This window comes from Apis mellifera, linkage group LG4, assembly GCF_003254395.2.
Source record: "Apis mellifera strain DH4 linkage group LG4, Amel_HAv3.1, whole genome shotgun sequence".
Taxonomy (NCBI): Eukaryota; Metazoa; Arthropoda; class Insecta; order Hymenoptera; family Apidae; genus Apis; species Apis mellifera.
This window is the reverse complement of record NC_037641.1, coordinates 813,730-829,950: the sequence shown is the minus strand read 5'-3', so window position 1 is coordinate 829,950 and position 16,221 is coordinate 813,730. Positions and strand designations below refer to the sequence as shown.

General features: G+C 18.5%; 1 protein-coding gene across 1 annotated transcript in view; it reads left to right on the top strand.

Moving 5' to 3' along the window:
- The window catches only part of LOC100576498, a 320,653-nt gene that overhangs the window by 293,061 nt on the left and 11,371 nt on the right, over positions 1-16,221 (top strand). Inside the window, exon 2 of the mRNA XM_026440209.1 lies at positions 13,436-13,798. Within this exon, the coding sequence (XP_026295994.1) occupies positions 13,436-13,798 (363 nt within the window). The remainder of the gene's footprint in view (positions 1-13,435; positions 13,799-16,221) is intronic.

Genomic DNA, 16,221 nt, shown 5'->3' with positions numbered 1-16,221 from the left:
TGTTCTATCGGTAGATTAAACAACCAGAGTTAATTTATAGATTGACTTTGATAAATTCAATTAATTGTATAGAAACATAAAAATGCAACAATAGAAATAATAATAATGACAAGTAAACAAAAATAACAATGACAAGTAAACATAATTTGATTTTTTATATTCGTATTTTAATATCTGGAATTTTCATTTTTCAACTAAAAACAAAAATATAAAAGCATGAAATATTCAACAAAATTCCTATTTTCATAAATATTTTTATAATTTTTTCTATAATTCTTTTTCAATAAATGGATAATTAATGAAAAAATATAAAATAAAATTGGATTTTTTTAATTTTATTTAATTTATATTTAATTTTTTTTTTATTAATAGATTTCATGAACATTGGATATTTTTAATATTTAAACAAATCTTTGAAAAGTAAATTAAACTAAAAACAAGATTGAATTGAAGAAACGGAAAATAAAAATTGGAAACATCATTATTTTTAATTCTTTTTTTTTTTTTGAATAAATTATGAAAATTGCAAATTACAATTATTAAATGATAATTTGAAATGAACAAAATAATTTAAAGAAAGTAAAATAATATGAGTTAAAAAGAACTAAAATTATTACGAGTTTGTAAGTTCCTTTGGTTTTCTTCAGTTAAATTTGTTGAATAAATCGATAAGAGAAATTGAAGTTATATATAATTGTAAAATGACAGAATAATTTAAAAATGAAATTCAAATAACTTAAAGAAAATAAAATAATATAAAATTAATATTGGAAGTTTACAATTATTTTCTTTTTTTTTTCATCTTCAATATTGTTAAATGAAATATAAAGTAAAGAAAAATAATATGATAGTGAGATGAAATAATTTATGAACAATGTATATTTCAATAAAAAAAAGATTTCAATAAAAAAAAAATTTTTAAATATTTTTTATATTACATAGCTATATAATATAATAACAATATATGATTTATGTATATGATTTCTACTATATAAATTTTACGAATAATCAAAAATATCGATAAATATTTGATATTGACTTTTTCGATTAAAAGTTATTAAGAAAATTAAAAGTTATTGTTCTATTGTAAAAAAAAATTAATAAATTATATTGAAAAATATATACTGAAAATTATTTAATAATATTATTTATATATTATATTATTTATTATATATTATATATTATATATTATATATTATATATTATATATTATATATTATATATTATATATTATATATTATATATTATATATTATATATTAATTATATATATCTATTATAATTATTCTTGAAGAAAATTATAATTTTATCTTTGTATTTCTATATTTTACTTCAATGCAAATTTTATATCATTATAGAAGAGAACAATGATCATTTTATAAAATTTTTTATTTATATTCATTTGTTTTTAGACAAGAATCTTAAATTTTTCAGACAATCTTATGATAAATTTAAATGTCTTTACATATATATTTTAAGATTAATTTACAGCTCAATAAATTTTTTCTTATTCGGATCATTGTATATTTTCTATAAATGAAATTAGAAACAAAAATATCTAAGATAATATCAAATATCAAAGAAATATCATTTTTCTTACAAAGATAATTGCTTTTAATGCAAAAAAAAAAATATGACATAATAAAATAAAATAAAATAAAATCTCTTTTGAATTGTTTTTTTCAAAAGAATTATCAAAAATTGAATTCATTCAAAACGATTATTGTCCTTTTTTCATTTTTCATTTTTTTCCTGACAAACAGAATTGCATCATAAAAATTTTCAAATAATGAAATGATGACAAGATAAAAACGCGTATATTATGTTAGAGATGATAAACGCATTAAAATATTATTGTTTTTCTATTGTTGCAGTTGATAAAAAAATTTATACATACTTGATACACTAATCCTAAATTCAATTCCGTTTCTAGAAAATTAAGTGTGAAAATTGTATTTCCAAATACGTTTATAAATTCTCTGAAACAAGTTAGAAATGAAATTAAACAAACTGTTTTTAAATTCTATTTTTTAATGTTCCGAAAAATTACATCAAATCTTTATATGTTTCAATCATAAAAACAGAAATAAAAACGATATATGATTTCTACTATATAAATTTCACGAATAATCGAAAATATCGATAAATATTTGATATTGATTTTTTCGATTAAAAGTTATTAAGAAAATTAAAAGTTATTGTCCTATTGTAAAAAAAATTAATAAATTATATTGAAAAATATATACTGAAAATTATTTAATAATATTATTTATATATTATTATATATTATATATAATTATATTATATATTATATATTATATATTATATATTATATATTATATATTATATATTATATATTATATATTATATATTATATATTATATATTATATATTATATATTATATATTATAAATTAATTCTATTATAATTTTTAATAAATATGTCTAAAATATTAAACTTTAAAATAATATATAAAAGATTCTAATGATTTTTTTCAGATTTTTTCACAGATTTTTAACGAAAATTTGATATTTTAAATCTTTACACATTTTTATCAATTTTTCTATCGTGAAATCCCTTTTTTTAAATCATTACATCGCAATTTTCCAATTTTTATCATGAGAAACTCAAATATCAAATATGATCACTTTCTTTTTGCATTTGCCTTTACGAACACACAAAAAGATTCATTTACAAGTGTAGAGTTTTTGTATAATAAGCCATTCTTGAAAAATAGTTCGGTTTTTACGCAAGCCGCAATTTTCTCACCAAAGTACCTCGAATGTTTTGCATGAGAAATATTCCCAAAGTATATGTATAGATTCCGTGGAGCGATAACTTTGAAGTAAAAAAAAAAGAAAAGCAAACTTTGTAGTTCGGATAATTCGCTTGTGCTATATTTTTACAAGGACAAAGAAAATAAAATTATGTTTATTTTTGCATATCAAATGTCGAATTTTTGACGAACAAAATATTGAATAAATTTTTGTTTTTTATTGCGAAAAATTAAATAAAAATTGATAGTAAAAATAATAAATTGAGCGAATACATAATCAAATATGATAATCACGTCATTGCATTTTAAATTTTATACTTGTTTGAATAGTTATAATGAATATGATAAATTATATTCTATTCTGCATATTTTTATTGCAATTTATTAGAATGAGGAATTAGGAAATAACAAACTTGAAGAAACTTGAATATCAAAGAGTTTTAATTTTAACGGAGGAAGATATATTAAGTGAAATTTATAATACAGTTTAAAATTATTAATTTCTTAATTTTTATAATATAATAATTTTCAATATTATTTTCATCGCTATATTTAATTTTTTATAAATATGATTTAAAAAATAGAAATACAATAATTTTATATATAATATTTTTTAAGATGTTTCAAGATATTAATATTTTCTAATATTATTTAGCTTTTTTAATATATAGAATATCTTTAAAATCAAGAATTTCTATACACATATAATTTCTATATAATTTCTATAAAAAATAAATAGAAAATGTAAAATATTTTTTCGTTTAAAGCTTTGTTTTTAATATAAATCAAATTTGAAAAATATTTAAGCGCAAGATGATTTAATATCCGATTAGAATAGATTATTGAAAATAAAAAATAATTTCACATAAGAACAAATATAAAATATTATTTTTATTTTAAAATTACTTTTCAAAATTGAAGTTCAAAAATTGAAAATTTGAAAATTTACCGATTTTACTTTTTGATTTTAAATCAAATAATCAACAAAAATTATTGTTATTATTATTATTATTATTATTATTATTATTTTGTTTATTTCTATATATAAAATAATCAACCTATCTCAATATTTCACTTCTATTCAATAAAAAATTAACTAATTTCATATCTTTAATTTTATATCTGATTTTTAATTTTAATTTTTAATTTTTAATTTTGATTTGTTTAAAAGCAAATCGGAAAAAAATTTCTTTTTTAGTTATTTTTGCATTTATATTCACTATGCAATCATTTTCATAGACATCTTATATCTAATATTTAATATTTTTTATATTTAATATTTTTAAATAAATAAAGAATAAAAAGAATATTATAAGATATAATTTCGTTAAAAAAATTTCAAAATGAAAATTTTAACATATAATTTTTCTTTTCTTATTTTATATAATAAATAATAAATATTTATATAATAAATTTGTTCCTGAAAAGATTATTATAAAAAGTGATAAATGAAATTTTTAATAGATTTTTTAAATACGATATTAAAATTTTATTTAGCAAATTTTCTCTTATTAGTGTAATAAAAAAAGATTCTAAATTGATTTTTTTGTAATAAAAAAATAGAAAAAAAAGGAATTGAATTTTTTTTATTCTTGAGACATGACATTTTTATATCTTAAGACATGATAATTTGATATTGCTAATTAGATTTGAATTAGATTTCATTTAATACTAAAAATTATAAGATACTGAAAATTAAAATAAAAACTCTCGCAACAAAAGGAACAAACACGATAAAACACAAATGAATGAAAGTGTTAAACATTAGAAAAATTATTTAATAATATAAGTATAAATGTGTTTATTTCAATAATTATAAATATCCAATTATAAATATCCAATTCAATATATATCCAATTAAATATCCAATGTAAAAACTGATGAAAAATAATATGATCAGTTTGGGTCTTAATCGTTAAGATATAATTAATAATTGTTTAATTAAACATTTTTGTATTAAATATCCCTTATATATTTGAGCGATATATAATAAATGGAAAAGTTTTTAATAGAATCACCATCGATTTATCCATGTATATTCGTAAATTAAAATGCTTTACAGACATTTGCGATGCAAATTTACGATCAGCAATTCATCATACTATTTTTCTTCCCATCCGCTTACGTTAATATATATATATATGCAATAAAGTTGCCATGTGCTTGTGGATTCAACAGATTAAAATGGCCTGAAAGTAGGGTTTCTCACGCGACCATCCAAATTCATTTTATATTAATGCTGTTTGAAGAATACGCTCTTTTCAATCTTCATTAAATGACAAAAATTATGATAATAGATTTTTTACGCCAAGCAATTTCTAATCATTGAATTGGAAAAATATTTGGATGAATTATAAACTTTCTTTCATAACAATTAAGAAGATTGTAAGAAGATTTGTAAGAATTAAAATTCTTATTTATTCTCTATTTATACGATTATTAATAATATAATTTATAATTGATCTAATAAATAATAATAAATAATTCCAATTTTGAAATTTCATAAAATTTTTTTATTTAATTTATTTTTTTTTTATTTAATGATCAAAATGAATTCATAAGTCAAAAAATAATAGATCAATGTATAATATTTATTGTATAATAAATATGATTAATTATTTTATTATATTTTTTCCTTAAATTATAAAATTAATTGTAAAATTAAAAAAAAACTTATTAAAACAATATTTATAATAGATTACTAAGAATATATTTAAAAAATTTATAATCTTTGTATTAAATCTTATATTAAAAATAAATAAATTTGTTAACAAGATCCATCAATTTAATAATAAATTTTAATACAAAGTTTCATAGGAATATATCGACTTTCGAAGGAAGTGAAACTTAACTAAATATAAGTATGAGCGAGTAGAGTGTATTTATATATTTTTCAAACAATCTATGCTAGAAATTTCTATATATAATTTGAAAATATTAAAAGGCAATGTTAATTCGAAGATTAAAAAATCAAATTCAACAAATTATTAACAAATATTAGAAGTTTTCAATAAGGCACAACAATTCATATATATTCTTAAATAAGGAGTAAATCTCTCAAAAGATGTAAAATAACTTATTAAATATTTGAACATTTTCAATGCATGATATAAATTCGATTATCTGCATAACTCGGAAGTTACCTAGTTGAAGAAAATATTAGTGAGCATGATATTTAACCATTTTTCGTATTACGATAAGCTATTTCGAAAAGACCTTAAGCGATGGAGGTAAAGGATCGTTTATAAAGTGTGGATGTTGATTAAGTTGCTAGCATGCAAATTATTCATTTTCATATCTAACTTCCTTTATCCATTTTTTTATTAGCTAGATAAATTATTTCCAATTTTAATCTTTTCTTCTATACGAAATATACCGAATTTTGATGTAATTATACATAATTATTATATTATTATATTATATTATTATACATATTTATACATAATTATTATATTATATAATTATAAATATAGGTAATTATATTATAATTAAGAAAATTAAGAAAAATATCGCAATTTATTTTATAATAAAATTGATTTATTCAAGAATTCGTAATTCGAGAACATGCTATTAAAGTTACATAAATGTTTTCTTTAGTTCTGATTAACTTTTAATTTATATATATATATATATCTTTTTATAACTTAAATCTTTAATATAACTTATAATATTTTATATAATCGATTACTTGCAATTCTATTAAATTTATCTCATAATTAGTGAATTAATGAATTTTGAGATTTGATTCATCAATATTTTCATTTTCTTTCTTTTTTTCATTTTTATTTCCCTTTTAAATGTTACTTATCGATAATTGCTTTAATTGATCGAAAAATAAGAAAATAAAATTTTGTATTTCACTGATTTAGTCTACGATTTAAAAAATATCCTAAAACATCTTGAAATACAATGATTTGGGATAATGATCGAATTTGATACGATAATAATGACAATTAAAATAACAAGAATAAATATCGTAACAAAATAGATCGAATGCTTCATCAACGGAAGCAGCAGTTTTTTTTTTTTAAATTTATTATACGATTACTATTAAAAATTATTTGATTAGATAATTTCAATGTTGATTTAAAAATATACTATAAACTATAAAATATATTTATCAAAGAAACAATAAATATTATATTAAATTATTATTAAATAGTTTTAATAATAATTTAATATTTCCACACTTTAATTATTTCCGAACCGGATAATTGCATAACCGATAATTACAAGAAAAATTTATTATAGAAAAAATATTGTTGTGACATGTTTATCATTATTTAGTGCATAAATCTTAATAATTTCTTGTTAGTCTGAAAATCATTATATGAATATGTAATTGCAAAGTCGTGAATCTATTGATTTTTTAGATTAATGGAAAGATTGTCACAGATTTCGAAATTGTTTTTCCACGAAATAGAAACAGTGGGTTTTCGTGCAATCGCGGATAGTGTGCAGTGGCGATAAATAGAGTGGAAGAAAACTCATTTATCAGAAGTTAGCCTGTGAAAATCGCTTCATCTTGGTTAACAGCTACGGATGCATTTGCTATTACATGCTTGCATGGCTGCGTGTTTAAGCAACTCTTTTATTTTTTTATCATGTTCATGTGTCAGTATATCATTGCTATAATATATATACGACGATTTATTTTACAAAAATAACATGTAATTTAAAATCGGTCTTGGTTCTTATTTGCATTTATTACTTCAGATTACCAAAAATCTTCCTTTTTCTCGTTTTTTCATATTTGAAATTCATACTTTTTAAAATTAAAAATGGATCATCATTAGTATATTTATACTATATATTTATATTATATTCAATATTTTACCAACAATGAAATATTAAATAGAAAAATTTATAAACTACTGATGTTTTATCAAAAGTTTTTATGGAAATTTTGAAAGAGATAGCATTTTGTTGACAAATACTATAAATCAATGTAGAAGAATAGAAGAAATCCTGCGATTATTTTTATTGCAAAATATTACAAGATTATTTCTAATATTAGGAAAATATTTAAAATAATTGATTAAATAATAATTGATCAAGCAATTAATATTTAAATTTATTTTTATAAATATTTATAATAATTAGTTTTTCATTTACAAGTAGAATCGTTTAGTCAGGTTTTAATAGCATTTTTATTGTTTCCTATATTCAAAATCAAAAAAAATTTGAGAAAGATATATTATATTTTAAATATAATAAATTAAATATAATATTATAAAAAATCTATAATCGTATGAAAAATTTAATAACTATTAAATTTCACCCGAAAAATTGCTGATATTTATACTATTATTATATAATTTTAGGGAAAAAATCACAATAGTCTATCTGAATTCATTTTAAAGAGAAAAATCTGTATTTTTAAATTTGAGCATGTGCATGGTTAATGTTAGTGTTAGTATACATTTAGCATGTATTTAGCGTTTGTATTTAGTACGGTTTTAGTGTGTGTTTGATGGTGATGAATCTGTTATTAGTGCATGCTTAGCATGTTTAGTACACCTAGAAAGGAGTATTTTCTCGATGCCTTATCATATCTTGGCATCGTTCTTGAATGTTTAACACGCAAAACACACATTATCCATACACATATGTATGTTAAGCACACACTAACCATACACAACATACGAAACACAAATCCAATTGTATAATTTTCTCATGATGTACTTTAGATTAGATTATTCTAATGCCGATGGCACAGTTTCAAATAGTATTAAAAAAAAAAAAAGTAAATAGTATAAAATATTATAAAATTGCTAATAAAAATCAACAATTTATAAAAATTGTTGTTAAGAAGAGGCTTCCCTTTAGAAAGTTATTCAAAAATAACTTGAATTTGTAAAATTTAAGAAAAAAAATAAATTTCTATTTTACAACAAAAAAAATTCTAAAAAAATTAAATTCAAATATCTGAAAATAAAAACTTAAAATGAGTATGTCAACTATTTTATGTACGACTTTTTTTTCACAAAATTATAGTTAATAATTTAAATGCTAGAAATTTTTTTGTGAAAATTAAGTGTCCTTTTAATTTATTCGAATATATTTTTGATATAAAACAACACAATACAAAAAAAATACAATAAACGTAAATGTAAATAAAAGAAAATGAATAAAATAAATAAATATGAATAAAATAAAAAATTCAACAAAATAAAGAAACAAAAAAATAAGAAAATAAAGAAACAAATAATAATGTAGATTGTAATTTTTTATGAATAAAAATAACTAAATTCATTTCTAACTATTTAATCTACTAAATTACGATCAATATGGACCAATAGTCATAATCTCTTTTTGTCTTACGTATATTAAACTTCATTTCGATTAATTAATTATCCATACTCTCAAATAACATGATTTGAAAGTTCATATTTTTTTCATTATTTACTTTCATTCCTAAAATTTTTATTACGATGAACGTTTTTGTTAATAATAATTTTTCATAAATTTTTGAAAATTTAGAAATATTTTCTTTTTTCTATTCGTTATAAAACGAATTTCGTTCATTAAAAATATAAATAATAATATTAGTATCACACAACTTGATCGAACTTCATATCATACAAAATCATATTGAAAAAATACTAATTTTACTTAAAGTTTAAAAAAATTTTTAATGAAAAAAAATTTATATTATTTAATTTGCCTTTTGACTAATTTATATCAAATTTTAATAGATGCATGTTTTGTTTTAATTTCTCGATATATTAAATATAATAAATAATTTGGGTGTATATAATATATTATTATTTATATATATAATAAATAATATATTATTTAGTTATACCAATATATAATATAATAAAAATGAAAAATTTTAAAACACGAAACATTAAATGCATTCTTTTTATTAAATTCTTAGTTATTTAATTTTAGTATAAACAATTTTAATATTCATATATACAGTTACATTTTTATAATTTCCATTATTCATCTTATACTGATTCATATAACTGATTTGTATAATAATGTAATTTTCTTCTTTCAAATCATCAATAATATGCATTCTTATAAGATAGATAAAAAATAGAGAATCTTTCTAATTTCAACTTTTGATTTATCTGATAATGAATGATCCTAATGATGAATGATTTCTAAATATTTTTTATTTATTTCTATTTTTTCTATATTAGAAAAATTGAAAAATAAGAGTTTTATTTTCTATTTTTTTTTTGTATATATAATTTTTTATATATATAATTTTTTTTTGATAATGATAATATTTTTTATATATATGCAATATATATTTTATTAAAATTAAATAGATAAATTAGAATCTTTATATAATATGTACTTTATTAAATTTAAAAAAATAAATAAAATTAAGATATTATATCGAAAGATTATTTTCTTCACTTTTTTCAATCTCTTTTATTCTTCGTTTTTCTTGATTAGAAGAATAAATCACACAATCAAGTAAAAGTACTATAGTGTATTTATAAAAAAAGAAGATTATAAAATAAGTTTAAGAAAATAAAATGCATAAAAGAAACAAAGTGATCGGAAATTATGTTCAAATTAAATTTTAGTCAAATTAAACTCGATGATACAAAATCAGTTTTCAGTTGCGAAAAAATATAAGTAAATTTTCTGATTTTTCATTTAAGGAATTAACAATTTATACACTGTGGACTCAAGTATCATCATTAAAATAAGATTCACTCTTTCCTAGTTTTATTTTCGTTATCATTGCTATTATCATCATGTTATAACATCGATATCAATGAAATATTTGCAATCAACATTCAATTTACATTCTTGTTTCGTGTAATAAAATTAAATTCTTCTCAAATGAAAAAGTTTATATTTAACGTTAGTTTATATTAGTTTATATTAGTTTATATTAAGTTTATATTAACGTTTTCGATAGTTTTTCATATTTCATTTTCACATTTTTGTCGGCTTAAAATTAAAATAAATTTAATTAAACACAAGCTTTTACATTTTCCATCTAAAATTTTTTAAAAAACTTGTTTTTTTTTTTAAATATTTTGAAAATTCATCAATTTTCTATTATTTTTTTATTAGGATATATATGTGATAATGCACATGATATATATATATATATATATATATATATATATATATATCATATATATATATATAATATAATAATATATCGCTACAGATTTTTGATTAGTGAAATATAAAATAAAATAACAACAATAATTTTAAAATATAAATGATGATAGTTATAAAAATTATATGATTATCTACTTATTTATTAGGAAAATAAAATCATCTTATTGTAATTTTTCTCAAAAATAAACATTAATAATTTTAAACATTTGCTGAATAAATACAAAAATAAATATATGAACAATATAAAAAAAAATATAAGATAAACAGAAGATAAATTAATAAAATAAGAAATACAAAAAATGAAGAGATTATAAATATTTATATATTATTTTATGTAAAATTTAAATGTACAAAAATTTATAGAACACATATGATATATAAAAAGACATGTAAAATGCACATCCAATACATAATACGTATTATGTTTAAAAAATAAAATAAATCTCTATTTAAACTTCATTTATTTAATTATAAAAACCCATAATTTAAACATTAGAAAAATATATCATGTAATTTAATAATCATATAATATATTCTTATATAAATTTATATTTAATTATACATATAATAATGTATATACATATTATTGCCAAGGAAAATAATTTCGTCAAAGTATTTTATTATAATTTTGACATAATGATTAATTTTTAATAAATAAAAGAAAATTAACATAAAATATTTAATGTAATCTATCATTTACGAGCGATCTATTTAAACAAACTTAGTGATTTAATAAAAATTTTCTATTATTTACAAAATAATTATATCTAATGAAAGATAATAATGCAACAATAAATAGTAGAAACAATAAAAACATTTTTATTCAGAACGAATATTATTTATAGGAAACCATGAATTAAATAGAATTAAATAGAATTAAAATTAAATAGAATTTCGAAACAAATGGAGTTTCTTGGATGGAATTTTTTTAAAAACAAAGAAGTTAAATGAACAAGATTAAATACTTATTCATAATACATGTTGATAAATACTCTCCAATTCTGAGTTCATATTTAACTCAACAAGTTACCATAATCCATAACTGTTGCAAGTTCTCCATAATAGATAGACTTAGTCCATATTATCTTGTTCGTGTATACATATATACACGATATATATACATATATATATATATATATATTTCACTAGAAAATCTCATCTTTAGAAACCACACAATCAGACAGATCTTTAATTAAATTCGATGTAACTATCGGTGTTTTTATAATATTTCAGCATATGTATTTTCGATATAAAATAGAAATTATTAGCAATTCAGTGAAATCAATCAGAATTTTCTCTGATTCTCTTTCTATAGGTTTTTTTATAACATGAAACATTTTATCGTGTGAATAATTAATAAGAAACAATTGCTAGGATTTAAAATTTCGGTCAATTTAATTTGTTTTTGAGTAAATATTTATAACATATAATGAAAGATAATTTATTTCTATCTTTTCAGACTTTTAAAATTAAATTTTCTTAAATAGAAATGCTTTTTTACTAATTATTAATATTAAAATATATTATATTTAATAAAAATATATTATTTTTATAAAAAGTTTTTATAAAATTTAAATTTTGTTTCAAAAAGATATATATTTTTTATTTAGTTATAATTAATAATTAATAATTAATAATTTATAATTAATTGATCTACGTAGCATATCAACATAAGTAAAAGTAAAAGTAAAAGTTATTTAAATATGAACAATAATCAATAATAATTCAGAGAATATAATAGTTAGAAATAAGAAATAATTTAAATATTTCTATAGGGAACACAATTTTCTTTTAATATAATTTTTATAAAAAAAAATGTACTATAATATTATTTACTAAATTTATTTATTATAATATCGTAAAATTATTATATATATATATATATATATAATACTGGTGTATAAATGTATGTAGATGATACTATACTGCGATATTATTATTTTAATAATTCAAAATCATATTAACTTAATTTTTAGAAATAGAATTATTTTATTTGATATATAATCGAAACCGTATATATATATATATATATATATATATATATATATATATATATATATCATTGCTATCTCTCATTCTATTTTCTGTTTTAACTCATTTCAAATGTGTCACATTTGAAAAATTCAATTTGATAAAATTTTGATAAAATTAAAATGGAAATTCAAATCTAAAATTCTTTTTAATATATTGAATTGAAGAAATAATTGTCTTTAAAAATTCAAATAAGATTCTGCATAATATTTTTGAAAAATGTGCAATTGAACTTTTATTATATATAAATTACACTTTTCATGTCTCTTGACTTAAAATTGAAAATAGTATACATAATATATATTTTTTTTAATCATAGAAAACTTAAACTTAAATCAATATACTTGTGTCTCAATAATTAAACCGTGAAAAGGATACTATATAATTTTTGTCACATTTTTTATCTATTATATCAAATGGATTTTCAATGAAAAAAAAATTGCCTTTTCCCGTAAATCGATTATCTATATGATTCTTTTTTTTTCACTTTTCCTATTTTTTTTTTTTTTTAATTATTATTTTTCAGAATGCTGGCAACTCACAATAAAAGGCGTGAACATACCATCAACGGTGAAAGCCAAAGACACCGATTATGTAATTCTGGATTGCGACTACGATCTCGAAGATACGCCGAGCAACGGATTAGTGGTAAAATGGTTCTTCAACGCGAACGAAGTGGCCTACCAATGGATATACGGTAGGGACCCTCTGGCCGGAGATATTACGCGGAAGTACGTTGACTTGAAGTATAAAGCTAGCGACAATCCATACACTACGTACCGAGCCATGAAATTGAACAAGCCCGGTATCGATCTTAGTGGCGAGTACAAATGTGTCATATCCACTTTCGCGGATGAGCAGTCTGCAAGTGCTTCCATGCTTGTATATTGTAAGTATTTCATTATTAATTTATGATCTTTCATGCGATTTATATCAAATATAATACTGTGATTTCGAGATTTTCTTCTTTTTTATTTTTTTTTTTATTTTTTGTTTTCTTATCTTTTTCACTCAATTTAATTAATATTTTTATTATTTTTCTATTCAATGGAATAGAATATGCATATGTCATACGAACGACATTCTTTATTTCTAATAGACATTTCTTTCGCATAGAAAGGACTTAGAAAAATATTAGATATTTCTTCTACAAAAAGAAGACTTGACTTAACTATATTTATAAGTATTGAAATTTTGGATCAATATGTGATCTGAAATATCAAATTTCATTTATTATTAAAATATTAATATTTTATATATTTTATATATTTATATAATATCGATATATTTATATAATACGAATTCTTGATATTTTTTTATCGAATATCAAATCAAGATTACCAATAATTGATTAAATTAAAAGATTTTTTTATATAAAAAATATCTCTATTTATTTTCTGTCAAAAGATATTTCTTAAAAAATTATTTATTAAAATTCAAAGAAGAATTGCGCTATAATTGATCACGAAAATAATTGATCTCTCAGTAAAGAAAATATATTATTAAAAAGCAATGTTTTTTTTTTTGTTTATAGAAGTAATTTTCGAGATGATTTAAATAATAGATTAGAAATGAATAGAACAAATTTCAATATTGTTTCACATATGATATTTAATATTAAATATTATCTATTTAATATTGAGTATTAAAAAATATAAAAGGATTATTATTTGATTAAAAAATTCTTAGAAATGGGAAAATTTATAATTGTTTCATATTAAATATGAATTAATTCAGATAGAAAACTTTTTTGTGCAATCAAACTATTTTCTTCCAAAATTGAAGAATGTTATTTGAAAAAGTTTTCAATTTTTCAACCAGATTTTTCAGATTTTTAGATTTTTTAACAAGAAATATAATAATTGATGATAAATGCTAATTTTGATACAATTTTACATAATTATTTTATAATTTTACATAAAATGTTTCATTTCTAATTCATATTATTTTACAAAATTGATTTTTGTAAAATATTTTTTTATTCTATTTTTTCTTTTCTATTCAAAATTTTTTTTTCGAGATACATTTTCTTTTAAATACTTATAATTTTTAAACAATAAAAAATGTAAAAATATAATATATAAAAATTGAATTTTATCTTTAATTATATTTTTTTACAATCATTTAAACATTCATTTTTTTTTATTATTATCTTTGTCTCAAAAAAAAATCAATAGATAAATACATAGAATTCAGACTCTATCTTTTCATCCTTTGTTCTTATCTTTCTTTCTCTCTGCTTTTTCCTTCTTTTTCTTCATTTTATGTCCCTATTATTTTATATATTTTTATAAACTTTTTTTTGTATAAAATTTATACATGATTTAGATATGCGATAATTTTATAATATTCAACATCCTTATTCAACCTTTGACAATATGACGAATGAGCAATTCTGCAGCCTTATGAATGCTATCATTTTTATTTAATTTTGAACAAGAAAAAAAAATGATATAATCATCTAATAGAAGAACAAAAAACAGCTTTGATTAATGATAAAAAATAATTGTTAACATATAAATTTTTTAAAATATTTTTTAAAATATTAATTAATCGAATTAAATAAAAAAATTTTTATAAGAAATTATTATTACATATAATAATTTTGAATTTATTTATTAATATTTAAATTAAATATTCAAATTATTGAATGGGGAAAGATAATTTCGTTACTTAAATTTATAATTTTTATAAATGATATTACAATATCATTTGTAATTTCTAAAACAATTTATTATATATTTAATTATATGTTACTATTATTTAAGCAAACGATATTCATAATTCGCTAAATTCATATTGATTCATTGATTTCAATATGGTATATTTATAACATAAATATTATACATATAATATTACACATATATATATATATATATATATATATATATATATATATATATATATATATATGACGCATATAATGTATAATAAAATTTTATATAAATATAGATCAAAACTAAATTATCTCGTATAAAATCAAAGGAACAAAATTTTTTCTCAGAATATTTGAATTAATTAAGTTTTATCTTTACTTTATCTTTTATCGATTCGATAGATAATCATAAATTTTTTTTTCTATAATCATGCATTAATAAACCCGTGAAATTAAATTAACGATCATTCAAATTTGAAATCATTTCGCTATAAGATTTTTTAATATTGCTGGAAAAAATCGATCCACCAACTCAATGTTCTTTAAAGATTCTATTGTGAATCAGAGATTTGTTAGTCTGATTGAATCAGAGATAAATTAGTATTATATATATATATATATATATATATATATATATATATATATACACTACATAA